At 36.5% G+C, this 25,000-nt stretch overlaps 1 protein-coding gene across 9 annotated transcripts in view; it reads right to left on the bottom strand.

Annotated features, from left to right (window-relative positions):
* Positions 1 to 3,738: 3,738 nt before the first annotated feature.
* LOC123515833 (large proline-rich protein bag6-like) overlaps positions 3,739 to 25,000 on the bottom strand; it is a 42,475-nt gene continuing 21,213 nt past the window's right edge. For 6 of the 9 annotated variants that reach the window (XM_045274714.1, XM_045274715.1, XM_045274711.1 and 3 more), the window contains exons 9-24: positions 23,042 to 23,217; positions 22,178 to 22,351; positions 20,854 to 21,367; positions 20,368 to 20,587; positions 17,293 to 17,319; positions 13,121 to 13,292; positions 12,594 to 12,647; positions 11,741 to 11,989; positions 11,385 to 11,546; positions 10,986 to 11,180; positions 9,991 to 10,090; positions 9,727 to 9,857; positions 8,535 to 8,828; positions 8,213 to 8,392; positions 5,844 to 6,000; positions 3,739 to 4,506 (exon numbers count right to left, since the gene is read on the bottom strand). In XM_045274714.1, coding sequence (XP_045130649.1) covers positions 4,307 to 4,506; positions 5,844 to 6,000; positions 8,213 to 8,392; positions 8,535 to 8,828; positions 9,727 to 9,857; positions 9,991 to 10,090; positions 10,986 to 11,180; positions 11,385 to 11,546; positions 11,741 to 11,989; positions 12,594 to 12,647; positions 13,121 to 13,292; positions 17,293 to 17,319; positions 20,368 to 20,587; positions 20,854 to 21,367; positions 22,178 to 22,351; positions 23,042 to 23,217 — 3,005 coding nt within the window. In that variant the 3' untranslated portion in view covers positions 3,739 to 4,306. The remainder of the gene's footprint in view (positions 4,507 to 5,843; positions 6,001 to 8,212; positions 8,393 to 8,534; positions 8,829 to 9,726; positions 9,858 to 9,990; positions 10,091 to 10,985; positions 11,181 to 11,384; positions 11,547 to 11,740; positions 11,990 to 12,593; positions 12,648 to 13,120; positions 13,293 to 17,292; positions 17,320 to 20,367; positions 20,588 to 20,853; positions 21,368 to 22,177; positions 22,352 to 23,041; positions 23,218 to 25,000) is intronic. The other 3 variants (XM_045274717.1, XM_045274713.1, XM_045274718.1) reach the window with 3 other exon arrangements.

Below are 25,000 nucleotides of genomic sequence, written 5' to 3'. Positions count from 1 at the left end.
TTAATATTACCTCGAGACTTAGTAGATACCTTGCTATAAAGTGAATATCTTGTCTCTCAATATCCTGTTTATTTTAGTAGTGACATGGTTACAACGCTTAGATCTTGTAACCAGATACAATAAGATCTAAATAATACAAGAATGAAATAAGACGCAAGTCCAGCGACAATGGATCTTTTACATAATTGTGTTATAACAGGAAATCGAGCAGCGGCCATCTTCACACACCCCTCCTATGCCGAAATAATGCCGACATTAAAGCATCCTCAGAATACTCACGCTGCTGGTGATACCCTAGAGGACGGACGGTGGTCTCCTTAGGGTCCAGAAGCGTTCTTGCAGCACCCCAACTCCTCGAGGCCACACCACCAGCCGCTACGACACTCAGCGATGGCAGAAGTACCTTCCTGTAGAGCTAGGAGAATGGCAACGTTTCTTTCCGCGTCGCGAAAAATACCGCGGAAGTTCGCAGAGTTTTGCGCTGTGTGGCACGGCGCTGCTGACCTCTCACTCGCGGCGCCGCTGACACACTGCTTCCGGTAGACACAGAGGAGGGGCGGAGCTTAGCCAAGAAGGAGGAGCTCAGGGGTCGGCGCGGCGCGGTGGGAGGACCAACCAGAGTGGATGGGGTGAGGATGGGGGAAGACAGGGCAGGACGAGTGAGCCTGAACCTGACCATTCCTTGCCTTCCTCCGCCTCTTAATAAAGCCGTCAGAGGAATATCACGTTCCCCACGAGATAATGAAGGACCTTTATTCTTCCATTGACTAACCTCGCGCACACGTGATTTAGGCCAAGCCCCAATTCATTAAAAGGTTATAAATCCCTAAATTTATCATGCCTGCGTTTGCTGCTGTAAGAATGCGAACTTCCTGCAGTCTCAGGACAGCCCAGCTTAACATTTATTAATGGAAGGGTTCTTTTCAAATCCGGCAACGATAAGAGTTGGGAAGTTCCCGTTTTAAGGCGGAATATAAGAGGAGCAGAAGGCGGGTGGTTGCTTGTGTACGAGGACAAGCTAAGCCTCCTATGCTGGCTGGCTTATGCTTTACGGATTGGGTCTGAGAGTGTGTTTGACTGCGACACGGAGGATAGCTACTCTGATGGCCTCGTTGAACGTTGAAGGGGGGGGGGAGGGATAGAAAAGATAGGTGAAACTATGAAGAGTAAAAGTTGGTGGGAAGGGAAGTGTTGAGGGCAATAGTGGGAAAGGAAATAAAGTGGAAGTGTAAAGATGACGGGCAAACCGTCTTGCTAAGTAATTTTTAATTATTGCTCACCCTTGCGGCTTACTCTAGTCAATGATTCATTAATAATTTGTGGCTCTTTATCAAACTGATAAGGGCCTCATAGCAAGTGCAAAATATTAAAGAGAGAGAGAGAGAGAGAGAGAGAGAGAGAGAGAGAGAGAGCAGCAACAGCATTCAATATTCCTTATTTTCATGTTGTGATGATAATAAAGTCGCCTTTTTACGTCGGTGAATATTGTACTAGCAACAAGAGAGGCAATCGGTTAATTGTCTATTCAGTAGGTGCGTTTACCTTTGCACAAGAAAAACAATTGTTAATTGAAAAAAAATAGATAAATGAATAAATATACTGAAAGGACTACGGATATAAGCGTTTTGAGAATTCGAGAGAGAGAGAGAGAGAGAGAGAGAGAGAGAGAGTCATATCGGAAACTACGTATGATAAAACTGTGTACATCGTAGAGGATAGATGAAAGAAGCTAGACTGTAAAGAGGAATGGGCTTATAGTGAAAACAGAACAGAACATCATTAAGGTCAATAAGGTGGCGTCGAGGCGGAACGTGGAAGGCGAACGTTAAGTTAGTAGAGAGACGAAAAATTACGAGAATTTTGAGACTGATGAAGTAAGACTAGAGAAATAGACATAGTTACTGCCTGATGACAAGAAGTTACGCAATGAAAGAGAAGAAGAAGAGGAGGAGGAGGAGGAGGAAAAAGAAGGCGAAGAAAAAAGAAAACATTAATTTGTAGATGCAGACAAAATCAAAGATATTCCTACGTATATAACCATTGAAAGAAGGCAATATAGCCAGACTGTTACTCAAGCATTCCTGAAGGCTCTGCTAGTTAAATTCCATCCTTCTGCAGTTTCTCTCTTTCTCAGGAAGGAAATACCATAGCTAGGTATAGAACACCCTATAATATGACTGCAATACCACTTAATTAAGTTAGGACCGCATATTTCTTTACTACAGTCATTAGTGATTAATATATATATATATATATATATATATATATATATATATATATATATATATATATATATATATATATATATATATATATATATATATATATATATATATATATATATATATATATATATATATATATATATATATATATATATATATATATATATATATATATATATATATATATATATATATATATATATATATATATATATATATATATATATATATATATATATATATATATATATATATATATATATATATATATATATATATATATATATATATATATATATATATATATATATATATATATATATATATATATATATATATATATATATATATATATATATATATATATATATATATATATATATATATATATATATATATATATATATATATATATATATATATATATATATATATATATATATATATATATATATATATATATATATATATATATATATATATATATATATATATATATATATATATATATATATATATATATATATATATATATATATATATATATATATATATATATATATATATATATATATATATATATATATATATATATATATATATATATATATATATATATATATATATATATATATATATATATATATATATATATATATATATATATATATATATATATATATATATATATATATATATATATATATATATATATATATATATATATATATATATATATATATATATATATCGACAATTAAGTATACCATCTCTATTAGATAATGTTAAATACGTCGGTAAATTAGTTTAAGCTGATACCGTGCTGATGATTCTCAAACATTTCAGTTCTATCTTGACTATTATTAATGTAATAAGGTTTGAAAGGTAAATAACTTTTTTCTTGTTTTCAATTGTTATGAACAACCTCTCCATATAAATATCTAATGATATCTTCAAAACAAAACCACACGCAGTATCCTTCCCTTTACATGGAACTCCTGACAGCAACCATGAGCAGCTTATATTTGTTGATTTCAACACGAGACTCACGAGACTGGTAAGAAAGTAGTCAATGTCACATGGGTGAGGAAGGGTGGCTTTGCTGTCACTCTGAAGCTAGTTCCTACATATCCTACAATCTACAGCGGCAAACACCATTGCAATTAAAAGCAACATTATGGTGAGAAAACACTATCCAAGTACTACCTTACCATAAAATATCATTCTTCTTTCACACCTAACCTTAACTCAGTATTTAGTTTTACTGCCAGGATGTTGAGAAATACCAATAGGCCCAGATGCCCAGTCACTTCTGTACCAAGTTAAAATTCACCTCGTAAGAAATACATTTACAGCTAAATGACATGCACAGTAAGATCTAACTTTACGTAAACTTAACCCAGACAATGATCTCACTGGACTAAAAGCCCTTTTAATCATGTCGTAGGGAATATCATGACCTTGCTTGATCGGTGTAATATTTTTTAGGGGAGTGAGAAAAAAATTCAAGCCATTAGAGGACATGTTCTATTTTTAATACCATCACAAATTAAGGAGTTAACATAATTTGTAATATGTATTTGATAAAGAAATACACTGCTTAAAAGCCTGACATAAGTTTGCTTTCCTTTTTACTGTTCCTTCTCCACAGTATAAGAGGTGGTGGCATCCTGCTATGCTGAATTGCTCAGTACTGGCATGAAAACATCAGCAAAAAAAGCATGAACAAGGTGGGAGCCTTCCTGGAACAAATTATACAATCAAATACTGTGACCGAATGAAAACTAAATGTAAGAGGTCACTTACCCCTAATATATTCTCAGTAGTGCCTTGCATATATAAGTAAAACATGTCCCTCATGATACTTTCTAGTTATTTGCATATATATTACAACAAATATGTGAGGGATTGCCTTCCTTCTCAAGTACTTTCCAAAGCATGTACATCATGAATTCCATACATGAATGTAAAACAATCCTTCATTCCAATACAACATTGCATCTTCTCTAACTTAAATCAAACACCATTTCTCCAGCAGGAAACAACAAACCTATATCCTTGTGTATAAATAAACCTAAGAATTATTTTCCTTTCCGTATATTCTCTTCACTCTTGGGGAACTTTTCAGGGAGAAAGTCTTTGTTGTGGTTGAGTCTGTCTCTGAGGGATGTGCGCATATGGCCCACGAATGAGTCACCCAGCTGACTGGCAGCCTCTCCCACTACGCTGTCCATCACCACCCTATTGATGCCAGCTCCCCGCATGCAGTGCCGGAGAGTGTCTGTTCAGAGAGAAAAGAAAATCTTAATATGAAAGACATTACACTCTAGATGAATATTCACATCCAAGATGTATCAAATGATATAGTCACTAAATTAGACTGCCACAAAAGTTTTACAACACTGATTTAATACATAAAAAAATATAAATAAATAAATAAATAAATAAATAAATAAATATATATATATATATATATATATATATATATATATATATATATATATATATATATATATATATATACAGTAAGGTCTCGGTTTACGTCATAGTTACGTTCCTGAAACATGACGTAAGTCGATTTTGTACGTAACTCGAGTTTCCGTACATTTCAAAGCATATTATCGAGTTTTCAACCAATCATTGTTTATGATCATTCAGGTAAGTTAAAGGTTATATTGTTATATTATTTACAACTATGTAGGAATATGAAACACAAGCTTGTTTTTGTTGTTGATTAGGGCCACGAACGCGAAGGACTGCAGGTTGCCGAGAGGGTGGACGCCTGAGGCCGCCAGGAGGGTGGGCAGGTCGAATGTTGTGACGCCACAGGGCGGACAGCTGGGAGCGAGTGCAGTGCGGTGGGAGTAGAAGCGTGGGCAGCGGGGCAGGAAATGCAATAGGAAAGGGCAATAGGGATCAGCAGACAGGCGCAGACGGTGCAAGTCAGCTGCGAGTGTCGTGTGGCCCAGGCGAAGGCTCCGGAGTTGTTATTGTTGTGATGGGTGTGCGAGCCCTCAAGGTCGTCAACCTCCCCGTTGTCATGGTAACGGGCTTCCCATTTTCTTCTTCCCTCCCTCACACACAGCTGCTGCCTCCTTCTCATGTCTTTTAATTATGTCCTCTTTTTCTTGTAGCATAATGGTTTTCCTTTTCTTAGCATCACTGCTGTCACTAAGAAGTTTTCTCTTTGGTGCCATTGAGCAAGATACTAAGAACTTGAGTCAGTAAACGCAGAAGTAGGATAACACTCTTGCCAGGGGCGATGGTGTGGTGGAACTGAGGCAGGGTGTTATTGTATTCAAGCGTGAGGCGGGCGGTGTGGCGGGCAACCACCAACAATAACAATAAATCCCGCACTTTACGATTTATAAATTTTCAATTTTTAATCTTAAATTGCCTTATAGTGGACTGACGTAACTACGAGTTTGACGTAACTCGAGACCGATGTAACCCGGGACTTTACTGTATATATATATATATATATATATATATATATATATATATATATATATATATATATATATATATATATATATATATATATATATATATATATATATATAAATTCATCTCAGTAATCCAAAAGTACAGTAGTTTTCCAGACAAGCTGCCACTCACCCTGAATGACCTGTTGCACAGATCCATGGGGCTTGTGTTGGGACGCCAGCTTCCGGCGCTTGAGTGGCATCCCACAAAGGTAAGCATCACTGAGGCCTGTGTCAGGCACACCTCGCCGCTGACGCTCCACATCTCTGGTAATCACTGGGATCCAATCCTGAAAGGTCATTATTATGGCTACATGCACATCTTGAGTTGGCAAGTTTAATTATGCCTGATTATTGTATGGTCTTGTACAAAGTAAGCAGAAGTTCCAAAGTAATAACGAAGTTATTTATGATTGGTGCTGGTCAGACCGCATCTAGATTATAGGGTAGTTTTGATCCACACATTATAAGAAGGATGTAAATCTATTAGAATCAATGCAAAGGATAATGTCTAAAAAGATACATGGTTTGAGGGATATTCTCTATGATAGGGAGATTGAAGAAACTAAATTTGCATTACAGACAACCCCCGCTTAACGAAGGTTCACACAACTAAATTTCGCTACAATGAAGGTTTCATTTTACTACCATTTGCTCGTTTAACAAACACCAAACTCGCTTTAACAAAGTTTTATTCAGGTAATTTTTTCCAAGTTTGAAAGCCCTGCCGTATCACACAAGCCGACAGACTTTTGAATACACCAGCGCCTCTTGTGGACAACACGCGTACCACTCACTCCCCCTGTTCAAAACAATAACAGCGTTAGCAGCAGCTCGTTTTCCCTCGCTCATACTTACCACCAAAACGCCCTGCAATGTCACCTAGCATTGCTAAGAAGACCAGGAAGTCTCTTACTCTCGAAATGAAGCTGGATATTACTCACAGACACGAGAGGTGAGAAAACTAATAGCATTGCTCGCCACGATCTTGACTCCATCTGCTGTCTCTTACTATTTTCAAGTCAGCAGACTCTATAAAGAAGGCTGGTGAGACCATATCTTCCTTGCAAGCTAAAAAGAACCACATGAACTCGTGACTTTACAATGGATAAAATGGAAAGCCTTGTGGAAATGTGGTACATAAGTTTTGTATGTGATACAATGATGCGCCTTTTGTTTACATTCCACAGGTTGCCGGTTAGTGTCTTTCCCGTTTCACTCTCCCTCCCTTCATAAATTTAAGATCATCAACATTATAAAGTTACGTACATACATTCATTAGTGTACATTATAATGACTTAAATTAAACTGCCTAAATGTTTAACTTCATAATTTTTACTTTCATTAAACCTTTCACTGTACTATGATACACTCTTGCTTTGTTTACTCTCAATGGAAGTTCAAGTCAGGGGTTAAACTTGTTATAATCAGTTCACTTAACGAAATTTCGCTTAAAGAAGGGTTTTTTAGGAACGTAACCCCTTCGTTAAGCGGAGGTTGCCTGTACTTAGAGAGACCTAAGTTAAGAGGGGACCTGAGAGATATAGGGGGCTATAATAAAAGGGACATGAACAAAGTTCTTTGGATCAGTAGCCAGGATAGAAACAGAAATAAAGGACTAAAGCTTGAAAAATATAGGTTTTAGGGAAAAATGCGAAAGAACAGGTTCTCTAACAGAGTGGTTGATGAATGGAGCAAATTTTATGATCATGTTATTAGTGCCGAGTCAATAGGGAGTTATAAGGAAGATTAGACAAATTTATGGATGGGGATGATGGATGGAATTAGGTAGCCTTGCTCATACAAGGAATGCCATGTGTAGGTCTGACAGCTTCTTGCAGCTTCCTGCATTTTCTTAAGGCACTAGACCCAACCTGCCCAGTAAAAAAGACCAATAATACCTCTGAACTACCTTGAGTTGATGGTAATTATACCAAAAGTAGCAAACAACATGATAAGGCTATTTTTAGAGGCATAGAAATAGAAAGTTGTATGGTAATTATAATTTTGTCAAAAACTTAAGACAGTAGTATGCTTTATTTATGTAATTGGGGAAAGCATTAACTGTAGAAACACACAAATAGTGGTGTTGACATGGTAATGATGGTATTCATAGTAAGAACTAATAATTCATAACAAGTAATGCCCCAGAAAAATGGAAAGATTTTGTGGTTCACAGAAGCAGAGGCAGAGCTTGAGAACATTTTGTAATAAAAGATATATTGATTATTTTGATAAAACTAGAGAAAGTTTTTTGAAAGGTTACTTTTGTGTACTTTTTAACCATTTTGGATTCAATGACATTGGTTATATCCATAAACTAAATTTCATTGCTGTGAAAATACAAGACTTAATGACTAATTTATACAAATTATAAGAATGGAATGTAAGCAGAGGGATGTTTCACATGAGAATAATAGAATTGATACATTTGTCAAGATTCCTCACAAAAGGATATAGTAGCAATTCATTCAGATGTATGAACCAAGGGTAGACATTCACCTGAGGAACAGCTGAGTGCCAGGGCTGTGGCTTATCAGTGATGATGATGGGAGGCTCCTCCACCAGTGTTTCCTCTTCTTTGGCTTCACTTGCTCCTCCAGTTGCTCCCTCAACAGCTAGTTCTAACTCTGAACCTGTGGTTGTCACTTCCTCCATACAACCAACTTCAACTTCCATAGGCTGTGAACACAATACAGTGATGAACATTAATAATTCCTTTTACTATGATTCAGAATAAAACGCCATCTAAATATTGAGCAAATAAATAACATGACTATGCAACATGCATTACAAAACAAAATAATTTAATACACACACTCACCTCCACAGAGGGACCATTGGCTGGGACTACATGCACCACATTGTTCCCAGTGACACTGCCCTCTGTTGTGGGTGCCAGCGGTCGTTGTGGTGGCTTGGCATTGGCGGCTTCATTGGCACGTTGCCGGCGGCTGTGCTCATCCTCCATCCGCCGCCCTTCGTCTGGAGACACCACATACCGGCGGATGTAGTCATCTGTTATGGTGAGGCGGCTCATCATGGAGCGTAGCTGCATGATGGAGGTATTGATGGACCAGTTCTGGATGGCTGGACTCACCCCAGACATGATGGACCTCTGCATGAGAGTAAGGAGGCTCAATGAAACCAAAATATTACACAAACAAAAATGTCTTGAATATATCTAGCATTTTATCTTTTCTTTCTTTCTTTCTTTCTTTTTCTTTTTCTTTTTTTTATGTCCTGGCCTATACCACCTGTAGGTATACTTGAAGAGTATGGGAAGCACTGTTCAGCTTCCATCCATTAGAGGTGCGGGCAATTTTATTTATAGTGGTACCCATATTAGGGCCCATATCACCACTCAAGCGCATCTTTGGTGTAACTACCTAGAACCTGGGTATCATGGTGTCATGTAGGTAACTTACCACTCAACAAAAGGCAAAGCTTCAAGGTGGTAAGAGGTAGGATTTGAACTTACACATGGACATCTGCCCGATCCCACGGTCACCATTTTATCCACTACACCACCGTATATATCAATGAATTTTTAAGGAGAAACAGTTCTTTTATACACTTATTGTTCATCTTTCTGGATGCCTAGACCTATAAAACTTAATTTCATTTTAATACCAGATCTTCATTTAATTTTCATTTAGTCTTGACCTTATGTATAAACATTTTCTTTGGACCTTTTCTTTAGTCAATGTCTCCTCTTCTTTCTCCATGATCATGTGAATCTAGAACTAAGGTCTATCCTTACTTTTGAGTTTCACCTCTCTGTATATATCTACTTATTCTTTCTCATTTTCAAATCATTTTACCTATTCATTTACACATATATTATGTCTGTTTCTAAGAATTACTACTATCAAAGCTACTTCCTGTACAGTTTTTAGGACTTAACTGTCACATACAAATAGGTAGACTAATAGATAGAAGAATATAGTAGGATATCTAAGGATCAATAAGAAAATATTCCTTCAAGGTATTATAGGAGATACTGATATACCTACCACTCTCTCCTGCAGAACCCTCTCCAGTCCCTGAGCACCATCAGAAAAGCAGTAGAGGGAGAGGGCAATGAACTCCCCAACTGTTCGTCTCATCAAGGACACAAGTGATGGTCCAAAGGTCTCCTCATCAGCTGGAGGAGCAACAATATAAATGGTAAGTCTCCCAGTTCATGTTGCCACTAACAATAACTGCATATTTTCCTTTGATAACAGGCTGACAGAATCATTAGTCTTATATAAAATCATATTACTGGTCATACTCACTGTGATTCAGTACAAGGTTGAAGATGTCGTGTAAGCGATGCCTGACAAAGTTGTGCACTGTGTAAACGTAGTCTATCCCTTCATGAACACGTGCCTCACCCTGAAAATGATAATATCAAATTTCTGAACACTATTCATAAGGAACATTGTGCTTTAGAAGCAAAACAATTTTCATATCTTTAAACATACAACACTTTTGTAGCAAATCTCTGTATAGAGGGGACCCTATCAAACCCACATAAGGTAAAAAACTTATGGCCTCATACTTGCAGTCCTTAACATTTGTGTTTTAGTTTACTATGTGAACAAGGACTTCTGCACAAGAAAACTGGTCCAAACAAGTTTCTGCTCTGCTAAAGATTCCTAAACCAGAGATCTTAACCCTTATAGCCTGTCATAACAGGAGGGAGCACTTTCAACATATATAGATAAGAAAAATGAGTAGCAAATGTTTCCTTGAGTCCTTTTAGTGTTTAATCAAATTTAAACAAACAATGGAACATTTATATATCATTAGAAAGCTTAGGAGTTGCTCTTTGCTGTGGTATAATCATTACTGAACAAACATAACATATATGCACAAAAAAAATCAATGGTAAAAAAAAATTTGAGCAATAATATAAGAGCCATGATTGTGCCTGACAGGCTATAAGGGTTAACAAGATTAAGTCTGATCTAACCATTATTGCTCTTTTAAGGAAAACCTTTTTTTTTTTGGTAACTTTTTTCAGAAAACTTTCCTAGAGAATTCACTAAGTACAAGCAAAAAAAAAAAAAAAAAAAAAAAAAAAAATAGTATCCTTACACCCGTCAATCACATTCAAATATCCTACAATCATGTACATTAAAAAAAATCTTTATGATAACATCACAACTTCCTTAAGCCTCATCTTAGGATGCAAAATATGTCTTGTAGGAAATAATGTTATTCACTATCCCATCAGTAATCCCTAGCTTCCTGGTACCAAACACAGAACATGTGACACATGACTTACTGCCGTGAGGACCAGGTGTGGGTGGAGGTCCTGCAGAATATTATCAATGGCACGATTGAGGTTCTCCTCAGTGGGTTGGTTCCCCTGCAATGCCTGCTCCCTCATGAACCGTTGAAGAGGTGCTCGCAATTGATTCACAGTTCTTGATCGGCCAAAGAAAAGCTGTACTAGATCTCCAATAGACAATGACAGAGCCTGAAAACAATAAATTAATTCAATTCAACAAAGCTCTGCCATATACAGTAAAACAAACTTCCAAAATATTATAAGAAGCACTCTAGCATACCATGGTTGGATTTTCAACAAACTTGATTCCTCCTTATAATCCATTCTTAATAATCTGTCATAACACCTACATCTCAAATCAGAAAGTTGGATGGCTTACAGCACACCACTCACCACTGTGTTGAAAAGCTGATAAAAAAGCGAGTTTTCCTCTCCTTCACTAAACATGCCCCCATCAAAGGGTTGCAGGAACTCATGAAGTGTAGCACCTGACTGTTGGTTGTCTCCCTCACCGCCTTCTGCATTGAGGGAGCCTGAGACTTGTGACATGACTCCCTGTAAAAGACGAAACACTGGCGTTACAAATTTTGTGAGCTAATTATATGTACTTAATAAAAAAAGAAAACAATAGCACTGGGGTTTGGGAAAATCATGTGAAACTGTAAATATAATTACGTTAAGCACTTCTCACTTACAACTTTTAAATAATTCAAAAATACTTCAACATGCATCTTCCTGCATACACTAACCTGCACCAACTGAGCAAACATTTGGTCACTTATTTGTGATTCACTGGCATCTGGTGCAGAGGATTGTTGCTGTTGCTGCTGTTGTTGTGGCTGTTGGTCACCCTGTGGGACAGCTGCTACCTGCCTACCACCAAATGCCTCAGCCATCAGGTTGGCAAACACAGCAAGAGGATTGGCTGAGGATGCTGTAGGTGACACACCCACCTGGGGACGGGTCTGAGCACTCTGGGAGCCACCACCCTCTTGGGCCTGGAAATTTCTTATTCTTCAGTCTATCATTTTATTAAAGTGAAGAACATTCATATATTATATTTGCCTCTAGTGCTACACGAGATAAAAGTAAAATCTACAGAATGCAAAAATGAATTCTAGCAATGTGTTCATCTTGTACCTAATAATTGCAAACAGTACAATAAAATATTGCCTGAAAGTTCCACACTGCTTGCAACCGACAAATTTTAGATCATATGCTGCCTTACTGTTCATTTTTTAGTTGATTACTCACAATAAGGACATTACTATCAATATCTAGTAGTTATCATACTTTTTAAGATTTAATTGATATATGCAAAAAGATGAAAACATTTTACCTACAATATATTATTCTATTTCTGGGAAAGAGATACAACCTCCAGAGTGTTTCATTAAGTCTAAACACTCCACATTCATATGTGCCAGGTCACTTTCCCAGCTTGGCCCAAACTTTCTTGTTGCACACTGTCATCTCACATTAACTTCAATTTACACAAAGTTTAATGGGCATTTCCATTAGTGGATATATTGGTAGGCAGCTTGATGGTATCAGTAAAGGCAGCCTCTGAAGGGGTGCTGGTGCTCCCCAAGAGTGACCCACCTGGGCACCTGCTGCTCTCCTCCTGCTCTGGGCTGGGCTGCTGCCATCTTGGGTCTGCTCAAAACAGGCAGCAATATTGAATTGTACATTGCGTAATAAATATCAAATGTGCACACACTCTAAAAAATCAAAATAAATAAATAAATAAAAAAAAACATCGATTTTAAAATTACAATTTGAAATCAGGGGATGGGAAAAAAAGCTTAATGCATGATCCAACAAGTGCACTGCATGCACTATTGGATTATAGTGAATGCAAACAAGAGCTGCCATAATGATCAACAAATCCACCCACCATTCATCTTTATCTACCCTATCAATGTAATACTGCCCACTCTGCCACACCCAATGGCCCATCCATAACGAAAGTTCTTGGAGTGTGTGCACTAAGAAATTTCAGGTGTGTAATGAGAGAGAGAGAGAGAGAGAGAGAGAGAGAGAGAGAGAGAGAGAGAGAGAGAGAGAGAGAGAGAGAGAGAGAGAGAGAGAGAGAGAGAGAGAGAGAGGGGGGGGGGGTGGAGGTTCACCTGTGTTTGTGCCTGATGCCTCCTACGAGTAGCTGGTCTGATGTGGTGGCTCTGGCAGGGCAGAAATGGGTCAAACTGGTTCATGCCCATGCCGGGCACGTTGAGGGGCGTGACATGCACGTGGGGCCGATGGGTCACCCTCGTCTGGGTCACGTTGGTTGTGTTCGTGCCACTATTGCAGGAAAAATTCTTTTAGAGCCACATCCAAAATAACCTACGGGTGTAACAGAACAGTCAAATTCAAGGATTCTGTCTACGTGAACCTGTGTGGTGGTGATGTCTGTGACATGCAGTATCCTCAGCCACTGTTTTCTGTCACACTCTACAATCATCCTCCATGTGTATGACCCAGATAAGTAACAAAATAGCCTGGTGTTCATCACCACTCCAGAAAAGCATATCAGTAGAAAAAATATACAGGGTGTCCTTTGAGGACAGTCACATTAACAGAAATAAAAAATCAGGTCATTCTTCACGTCACAAATATTCTACAGTCAAATGCCTTTAATAACATGGTTTAGAAGTTACAGAACATCTAAATATGAATGTAATAAAAGTTGGTATAGAGAAGAGGAAGGGAAAATGGTCAGCTAAGGTAGGTGTTGCTATCTTAATAATCTTCCTTGATAAAAATAAAATCCAAGAATGCCATATCAATGTAACAATGAAGAGCTAAATATAATTAGTTTTATGTGAAAAGAGCAACTAGCTGTATGTTGCAAAAACAAGACAGTTAGTCACTTGCAACTTAATCTGCTCATAATTAAATGTCCTGTAACTTATGAATCATGGCATTAAAAGCATTAGGACAAAAAATGTTTCCAACTTAAAACAACTCAATCTTTCATTTCTGTGGATATGTGACTTTCTTTACAGGACACCCTATAGAATACATGCTGATCTAATACAATCTAAATTGTGAGCTTTATCTATGCTTATCCCTGTAGTCATCCTCCTTGTTGAAACATGCTCCAAAGGAGTGACCATGACAAGAAAGTCCCCAGATCTCCCAACAGTCTTTACTTCACACTGTCTTCTCTTCCATTTTTTATCTTTCCAATTTTTTATCTTTCCATCATTACATTCTTTGACAAGGCAATATTGAAGACTGCAGGAAGTAAGGCCTGTGAGCACAAAAGGGATGTCCACTCACTTGGAGGAAGCTCTGGTGACATTGTCATTAGCGATAACTTAAATTGGAATTACCGTGGAAAACATCTGATAAACACTGCCTAAAATAAACCAAGATAATTAAACACACTTTTCACTTTTGTAAATCATTCACACACATCATTATTTCTACATCATCTCTCTCTCTCTCTCTCTCTCTCTCTCTCTCTCTCTCTCTCTTTCAGTCTAAATCTTCCTTGTTTCTATTTCACTGTCATAGACTTCAACAACAGTAGTGGCAGCAGCAAGATACTTTGCTTTCCTCTGCCATAAAGCTCAATTTCACCTCTTTAGTCTTTGAACTTGTGATATAAATGGCACCTTTTTACAAGGGCGAATGTTAATAGAAAGTATCATTTACCTCCCCAGAACTTTCCTACTTGGTTTCATTGACTGTCCAAGCAGACCTGCCACCTAAAAACATCTTTCTTTCTTTTTTTTCTATAAATGTGGAGGAAATCAACTTTATTTTACCATCATGGTTTTAATTGATTTGTATGATAATAGATTAACAGATTACTTGTACCAATAAAATTAAGACAACTTGTAAGGAAAATAAAATAAATTTTCCATGCATCCCAAAAGACAATGGGAGCACATAAATCAATCACTGTGAAAAAGTAGTGTGTGCTAGTATTACCATGTTCGTATGTTCATGAGAAGCAAAATTATTGGGCGAGTCCATGACACTCACTGTTTATCGTGGTGTAAACTTTCACTACATACAATGACAATCCCTAGGTCCTTAAATACACTACGTGTCATGAAGGTGTAAACACATGTGATTAAACCACTGGCATGTGTATAAGGAACAATCATGTAAAATATAAACAAATGTGAATTAATGGATATACAGCAATTACAATGCTCTTACCTTTTATCATTTATGTTATCTAAGTGCTCAAAAGAAAACACATTTCTTTCAATGCAGCATGTTTGCAGTTGATGAAATATCTCAAATACTATAATGCATTCTATAAAAAAGTATCAGCACTGTATTTCCAGCTTTGGGTCGTCTGTTCTGTCCAAAATAGCAAGTCAGCCACATACAACTCAGTCCCTATCACCAACAATGACTAGCTAGAGATTGAAAGTGAATGTCAAAAAAAAAAAAGAGGGAATTTTATTTTCAATAAATCAATATATTGGTGTTTGATTTCTGAGGCAAAACACAAATGATCCAACAATTCTTCCTTTAACAAAGATCAACTCCAAAAATGTATTAGTTATAGTTAAAATTAGCTTTTTATTAAAGTATGGGCATATGTAAATCTAGTGTAAATGATATCTAGCTCTTTCAATCAAAATGATCCACTCATTCAGAAATTTACAAATTCTGTTGTCAGCACAACTAATATTTTGGATTAGTAAAATTTTTAGTTAATCACAGACAGCACACGTGAATCTCTTCTCATTCCCATCGATCAAAATATCTAGACGTGCCTGCAACACTTTCCTCCTTACTGAACTGCTAATCTCCATACTCCCAATGTTACAACGCTCTGCTTCTACTTCTGCTTTGGGTGGAGTAAAACATTTTTATCTTTTTCTAAATATTCATATATTAATAGAACTTGACTTGGACATTGTGGAAAATTATCAAAAAAACATTCGAATCCCACATATCTGTATTTATTCTAAATTTACTTGGATAAGCTAAGTCTATGAATCTATGAGATAGATAAAAATGTTTTGGAAACAATGCATCTATTTATCTATATCCAACATATTACTAATTATTTCCCTTCTTCATGGGATTTATCCCTATCCTTGCATAACCTTGTTCTCTCATTTTTCTTTCTTCCGTTCCCTTTACTTATTCTTAACAATGCATTCCTACTTCTGACCACCTACAGCAAAAACCAGACTTACTGTACTCATGTGAGACAGTAAGTACGTAAGGGCCACTTATATCACTCAGCCAATCCTTTTTTACTTTCCTTTTTTTTTTCTTTTCAAGACATTTCATTTGTGTCCTCTTCACAGGTTCTCTGCCTTGATACCTTTCTGTCCAAATTTCACACCTCAATTCCTTCACTGTTTATATATCTTTTTATTTCTTTCATGCTCAATAGCCCTTTATCCTGTTCATATTTACTTAAGTCATCTAAACTCTTCATCCACTTTTCCTTTACTCCCAGCTATCACTTGTTTCATTCAACCTCCCTTTTCACCAATTACTACTTTCCTTCCCAGGATTTTCATTCATTCTGACATCTTTCATTATGTTTTGTGTGGATCTTGTTTTCCCTAATGACTTAATCTCCTCCCTCTCCAATGCTTTCTTTTTCTCCAGTTTTGTCACACTTATAATCAACAATCCTACTGTTACATCTAGTAATATATGACCAAGTCTTAAAGAAACTCCTTAGAAGTTAAATACATATGCATTAATATTCTCCATTTTATGCATTATTTTATTCTCCTTCACTCTAAGTTTTTGACCCAAACTTTTCACTTCCTCTTTAAATGTCTATATCAAATCCCAAGCTTCACTAGAAACTTTGTGGACCTAATGGGACATACACTTTTTATTAGAAAAGGATGTCCTTTTTTGTTACCTCTGATATCCTCAATCTAAGAGGTCCTGTTCCTTGCAAGACAATTTTATGTTCATTAAGCATTAGTTGATTTGGTAAACATGCATATTGCTCTATGAATGTCTTATGTGCAACACTATCTAGTATTCATTCCATGACAACGAAAATTTCAGACAGCAGTCTTTTTCAAGGAATGAATCTCCAAAAGTTTGTATATAGGTCTACATAAATATAAATATATACATATATATATATATATATATATATATATATATATATATATATATATATATATATATATATATATATATATATATATATATATAAAGTGTGGCCCTTAATTCCATCAAGCATTTCAATGGTGTTTCATATCAAACTTGCATTTAAAAACTTTTTTTGCAGAATGTTGTATTCAAAGTCAGTATTTCAGTGTCAAAGCAACATGTCTGCATCCATGCTTACCAGGTGCCAGGTCTTGCAGACTGTGAGCTAGCATGAAAACCAGAAAGAATGGCATGGAAAGTGTTTAGAGGAGTGGTGTGGCACTGTACAAAGGACATGGTGAAAACTAACCAGCAAGAAACAATCCTCTACCACTATGTATTCTCATCAAGCAATAAACTTTGTATTATTTCAGGTTATTTACAATTTTCAGTATATAATTTTCAAATTTCTTGAATGAATGATTAATCCATCACCAACGGTACTCTAAAGTTCAGTTGATCTCCTTTAGTGTTCATAAATTTGCAATACTATGGCCAACATCACTGCTGGCAAGTCACTCCTAAGACCCATGTCATGCTGACTCCTCTTCCCACATAGCCCAGCTCCCATAGAAAGGTTAAGTGGCCTAACCCCCTCATTTCTAAGAAATAAAATAACGTACATTCAACTACCATGAATCACCACCATTTTATTTGTGGCAGCATAGCTAGCACCTAAATAACTACCAATATGAGGATTTCAATGTCTTTTCTAGTATCAACAAAAAATTACATCAATAATGCAATCCTAAGGCATGTGCCTGTCATCAGTGGACAGTGATGTACATGTTTACATATATATGTTAAGATACTTGGCACATAACATTACCATTCATGGCACATATTCATGTATACAAAGAATAATTTAATACCATTTCCTTATTTATAAATCTACATAACAACCTTTCTCCACTCATGAACTTGGCTAATCCTACTTAGTCATATAAACCTGGATCACTGTGATTGATCTGATAATATTTCAAATAATCTTTTTCCAAGATTACTCATTCTACTGCAAATGAGGTAGCAACACATAGCAAGCATGTGCAAGCATGTCTGCAGGCGCGCGCGCGTACACACACATATGCCCACAAACATTCCGTCACATCACTGTCTCTTAATCTACATGAGGCAGAAGATTAATTCAAATTTCTTTTCAGTGAACTTCCTTTCTGTATCAATCTTTTCTCAAGTGCTGGGCCTGGACTAAATCGCTGGATTAAAGTCACAATACCAGAGACCTAAGTCTTTATAATAGAGCGACACTGGAACCAGCAGAAATATAAATCAACAGATTTATGGGAGTAGTTTTCAGGAATCCTTTTAAGTCTAAAGGACTCTTGTAAAAAGAAAAGAAAAATTATTGCCAGCTAATAATCAATGATTTCAGGAAACAGTGAGGAGTTTCATGGCAACAATGAAGATGGTAAAACCAATATGAAGAGTTGCATTGCTTATTTGATGTTTGTGCCATTCAAACACTTACAAGTTACCAATGTCTATGACAAACAAAGCAGTTTATAGTTCTGCATCATTGAAATTTCTAATTTCTAATTACTGCTTCAACAGTAATTGACAGTTTTTAAGCAAAGAACTTACTTCCAATGGTAGCCATTAATTAATGTCCATAAACTGATCTCATGATTTGCACAATACTCTTGTATAGATTATTAGAAAATTGCATCGTAATTTGAGAGAGAGAGAGAGAGAGAGAGAGAGAGAGAGAGAGAGAGAGAGAGAGAGAGAGAGAGAGAGAGAGAGAGAGAGAGAGAGAGAGAGAGAGAGAAATATTACCTAAAGTCTGAATACCAGCCTAGATTCAGTATGCAGGAATTACAATAAAATAAAAAAATAGATTGAATCCATATTTTCACTGCCAAGAGCCCAGCACTACTGTCAACCACTATATGAAAAGCAATTAGGTGAATAATAACATTGCATTCTTTCTCAGAAACAATAATAAACTCACTCACAAACTTAAAACTGATCTTTTGATCTATATAATCAGCAAAGTATGGTATTACAGAATTATATTTCAAGAGCACAGCTGAGACTGGTACGCATAGTGCATAAGCACTAAACTGCGGCCGCTAATAGTAAATATCAATGATTGTCAATTATGTATCAATATTTCATCATCCAGATTAGGTTTTTCTCTCTTCATTGTAGACAGAACACAGTAATTCTCAATCATTCAAACATAAATATCTTTCATATCACTGGTGCGCATTTCTACTTAAGCACATTTAACCGCTTTCCTTCCTTCTTCTATATCATGATAAACAAATTGTACAGCCAATATGACAACTTATATCAATAACTTGTATCCTTGTGTATTGTAAAACCTTCAACTGCTGCTCCTTGTAATAAAATGCATGTAAAGGCATTTTTATGAAATGTTTCCACTGAATTAATTATTATTCCATCTATTCTAGATGGATTATATCACTTTTCAGACATGATCTTTGTTTAGAAATCAACCTCATTCTACCTCCCATTTTATTTCTTTTAATACAGCTTCTGACATTCTACCATAACCTTCCCATCCTGCCTTTTTTTTTTTTTAATTAAGATTACTTTTATAGTTATTTTTCTATATTTAAACTAAAGACTTTGGGTTCATAACAGACTTAACATTCAGTGGGAGCTCAAGCAGAGCCATGAGGGAAGACAAGTCAACAAACTAAGCCTGGCACCCCTTCCTGATTACTATTGATACACAGATTTTCAACAGAATGTTCTTTAAATGGAAAACAAACAAAAAAAATTGTTCAGTACAAACTCTGTAGTCTAATTACGGCATTAATCAAAAGGCAGCTACTCCCAAATCCCCATGAAGAATCTTACAGTACCACAAAAGCAATATGAGCAGCAACACAATTCAATCAGGACAACTTAAGAATATCTCATCTATTATTTCCCACCAAATACAAGTTGACTTGAAAGATACTAAAGCTATTTTAGAAAAGAAACTTATTTTGTATAAAAAAAAATCTTGAGAAAAATCTAAATCTTAATTAAAGTGAAAGGGATAAACTGAGTGCCTCCATCATCCATTATGTAAGAATACAAACATCAGAAGAACAATTTGTTGAGTTTTAAGACATTATTGAGATGCAGCTCCTAAGGGCTAAAGATGCAGCAACATCTAACACAAGTTCCATCCCTTACTCAGCTTAAAGTATTTCTTTGAAAACCACATAATAGGAGACAGATTTCCATTGAAAGTTGTTACTGCACTGCCCAAAAGTTTCTATAATAATACAACACTCACCTGTTGCCAGCAGCCTGACTATTGCGTCCTGGGCCAGCACTGGGCACACCTGTGTTGGCCGTAGTGGCTGAGGAAGAGACAGAGGCAGAAGAAGCAGCAGCAGAGGTTGTGGAAGCTGGAGCAGTGGTGGAGGGTGTGGCACCTCCAATGTGCATCCCCAGCTGGCTTGTGATTGAAGATACCAGGTTCTGTATCAGTTCAGGAGGTGGTGCTGATCCTCCTGTGGGTGGCAAGCCAAGTGGTTAGTGTTCACAATCCAAGGATGACTGGCATTACAACTCATAACAAAACTTCATAGACAATGAAATAACAATGGATCTGAAGCAAATAATTTACTAAGCACTGTTATTTCTTCAATTTAACAACAAATCCTTTTTGTCATAACATCCAGTCCCTCATTGTCAGATAAACCATTGGCATAAAAAAATATGGTTACAATTTCATGGTAATTTTCAATGTGATACAAGTAAAGCACAACACAAGTACCTGTACTGCCTCCTTCAGCAGACACTGAATCAATAGTGATGCCATGTGGTCCCACTTCCATCAACACCAGGTCTCCACCATCCATGGGAAAGCCTTGCATGGAACCTAAATTCAGGAGAGACGCCAAGTTGCGGGCTGGATGGGGGGTGGCAGAGGGTGTGGTGGTGGATGTAGTGGATGGGGTGGAGGAAGCAGGTGTGGTAGTGGTGGCTGAGAGCACACCAGTGACTGGCCCAGACACTAGCAAGTAATTGGAAGAAGGATCTGCTGATGTGTTGGTTGACATGGAGGAAGTAGAAGTGGAGGAAGAGGAAGAGGAGGAGGAGGAAGAGGAGGTAGTTGAGGATGATACATTAGTGGTAGTGGTGGTGGTGGTCTGGGAGGAAGCAGTGGTGGAAGAGGACTGGTTGGCAGAGGAGGACTGGGAGGTGGTGGTGGTAGATGGGCGGCTGCTGCTGAATACACTCATGCCTCCTCGAGATGGGTCAGAGCTGGTGGTCACATTGATCTGTGCCTGAGAGATGGTATGACTTTAGTTACACTAGAAAACAATATAACAAGATACGTACACCTGCAAATGTATTTCCACACAATCACATACAGAAGGGAAGGCCCCCATTCCTACCTACAAAGTCACAGCTCTTTGACTCAGCATGCACACTTTTGTTATGTGAACAGATGGCAAAGAAAAAAATTGAGACAACTCTTAATTATTTAATGATTAAATACCCATTTTCCCAACTGAAAATAAGTATAGAAAATAGATGATACATTCCCAGCCACAGGGAATGTAAGCCAGCACAACTGTATGCCTATCCTAATTCCATATCATTACGGAAAGTTGGTATCAGAAAGCACTACCAGCCAAGAAAACCTAGCTAAAACCGTGATGAGCAAAAACCAAGAACAAGTATAGACAATAGTTGAGGCATTGCAATATTCCTCTCAGACAGCACAAGAATAGCAATTCTGACCTTTCTTTTTTTATTCATGTGTGATCCCCATTTGTAGAATATTATAATCCTGCCTTCCTATGAGTGCATGTAAAGTGCATGCACAAATGTATGTGTAATTTTTCTACAAGAGATTAGAAATATTTAAGATTTTTCACTGAAGATAGGCAATAAATACTTAAATAAAGCCTCAAAAGTCTAAATCATTGAATATATAACTATAAAATACAAAACTCATGAATTACTGCATCCCGAAGATCAATCCAACAATGACCAACTTCCATGGATCAACAAGTCTGCCTTGTCAAGTTACTTCATCAATTTATTGAGAAGAGAAACAACCAAAAGTGACAGCCACCTCTTGGACACACCTGGACAAGTGCTGGCTGCTGGATGATAATTGGCCGGGCACGCAGCTGGCGGGGTGGTGCACGCCGCAGATCTACCATAATGTCACTGATGGCATGCATGGCATGAGACACAAAGTGAAGCACTTCAGACACACGCCACAACAGCCATTGTTGCTGCTGCAGAGAATCCGCTTCCTGGTAAAGAAAAATTGATGTATTAAAAATACTCATGTTTACAAATATACAGAATGCAATACCAAAAATCTAACAAGTGGGAAAAATTAATACAAAACCAATTCCTGAAAGCAATTTTAATAAAGGGAAAGAAAATTAAAGATGTCTTTTCTCCCTTTCTGTACATTAACCCCTAAAGAGTGGGCATCCTTCCAGAGCATGTGCTAAGCTGGTAATAAAAAGGTTTTCACCAATGGCCTGTATCACACTTTTAAACGAAAATACAATAGTCGATGTTCATAATGTTTTTCAACTGCCAGCAGGACTTAATACAAGGCACTTTATCCAACACAATCTTAGAGCACATCCAGCAATTTTCAATGTAAATCCCAATAGAAAATATGGTTTATCCTTAACACTAATGCAACTATATATACTCTTTCCTGTACCTTACCCACCATGAAAATACAAAAATATCTAATGTTATCTGCAACTTCCCAGTTACTTTCACCTATGAAAGTGTACCAACAATATAAAGCACATAAAGAAGAATGGGAAGATATCATTAACTCTTCCCATGTCCACTTCATAGCTACTCATGATAATTTCAAAACCTCAATTCTCTGATAAATTTAGTTGATCATGATATTTCAATTGTACGAATTCTGTCATCACAATAAATTTATCATGATGTGATATGGTCATACTTACCCCATCACTAAAAACAGGATCATTAGCCATTGCTTGGTAATAGCGTGCCAAGTAAGGCTCCAACCGGCGTTGAATCTGTGTGTACTGATCCAGCACCTCCACCATGACAGCACAACGAGGGTGCTCCAGCCTCATCATGCCAGCACCTCCTTCACTGCTGCTCCCACCAGTTCCTTCTGAAACATGCAATATGACACCTACAGCAAACCAAGATATACTCTTTCCATAAAATCTTACAAAACAAAAATAAGCAAACAAGCACTTTTCTTTATCATATTTTGGAATTTCAATATCCTAAATGAAAAATTTTCAACACACATGCATTTAGAGATGTTGTTTTGCTGTGGAATGAAATTTGAGTTTTGGTAGGCAAGATATAATGGCCAGGCCATGAAAATGTTTACATTGTACAAACAATATGTGTACATACTTCACCCTAATAAGTGACATTTTCAACAGTTTTTTGTTAAAATCATGCAGTATAATCTGTAATTTTGCAGTCTGCAAACAAGCTCATGTAACTTTTTACTTCTTCAGGTACATTATTTGTGTAGATCAAGAATGTTGGTGCCAGTACTGATGCTTGTGGTACTCCACTATCTACTTTATTCTATATCAATTGTAACATTTCTTACCACACTTTTCATTTTTTCCTTTAAGTAACTTTTCATGTTCTTTTCTATTTTTTCATTTAATTTTCCTATATTTTCCAACTTTCATAATAGCCTGCTGTCGGAAACTATTTTTCTTTCTTTTAAGATCTAAATAGTCTACCCATTTATTCTTCTACTGTGTTATATCACTCACTTGAATAAAATCGTATCAAATTGGTTTACATGACTTCTTTAGCCTAAAGCCAATATTTTTTGTTTTAATATTATATGATATTTCTCTACAAATTTTATATACTGCTTTTTCATTACTTTATACAGGATCTTGCATACAATGCTGGTCATTGATACATGTCTATAATTTAGTAGTTCTTTTTTTCATTTTTATAAATAATATTGGCATTATATTATTTTTCCATTCCTTAGGATCTCTTCTATTGATATCAAACATTTACTGATGTCATATATTGGTTCAACATAACACCTCTTTTAAAGTGAAACCTGATACAGTAAGTCCTCCTTATACGGTACTTCATTATCCAGTAAATTCACAGTTACCGTTATCCAGTAAATTCACAGTTACAGTGTTTGGTAATTACTACCCTCGATTCTATTTACGGTAAGAAAAATTCAGGTACGGTATCTGCCCGTGTTTTGTTTACACAGTACCATAGCGCCACCATGCAGCGCTGCCACCACAACAACAATCAGTCTTTTCCCATGTTTCTCACTGAACACAAGTGAAATCCTTATGGCATGTTTTTTGTGGATATTATGAGTAAGGGCTGAAATCCCTACTGTACCTTAGCCTCGGGAGAGACATCATCTGATAGAATACATGGCGAGTGAAAGGTAAATAAAAACATTTTGTTTATTTCTCTTGCACAGTACTTTACATTTCTTTTATATGACTATTTTCATGTCTGTAGGGGTGACTTTTGGGGTGACTTTCGACATGCTGGAACACATCCCCTATTATAACATGTTATAATAGGCTCAGTATATGGTAATTTTGATTTGCGGTAAGGTTTTCAGGAATGCATATGTACCGTATAACGAGGACTTGCTGTACTTCATTTGGTCCTACTGATTTTCTTTTTTCCTGTTCCTCCATCACTTTATAAACTTCTTTCACAACTATAATCTCTCATATTTCCTTTTGGTCTTCTCGTATTGTGGTTCTTTAAATTCTGATTCTTCAGAGAAAACTAGTTGAAACTTTTAACTTACCTTTTGCTTCATACATTTCATCCTTCAATCTTTTTTATCTTAGTTTTAGTTTAAGTTTTCCATTAACAAATCCATAAAACAGCTTTCATTTATCCTTGCACTTTTCAAGTAAATCCTT

This window comes from Portunus trituberculatus, chromosome 40, assembly GCF_017591435.1.
Source record: "Portunus trituberculatus isolate SZX2019 chromosome 40, ASM1759143v1, whole genome shotgun sequence".
NCBI classification, from domain to species: domain Eukaryota; kingdom Metazoa; phylum Arthropoda; class Malacostraca; order Decapoda; family Portunidae; genus Portunus; species Portunus trituberculatus.
This window is presented reverse-complemented; position numbering and strand designations above follow the sequence as displayed.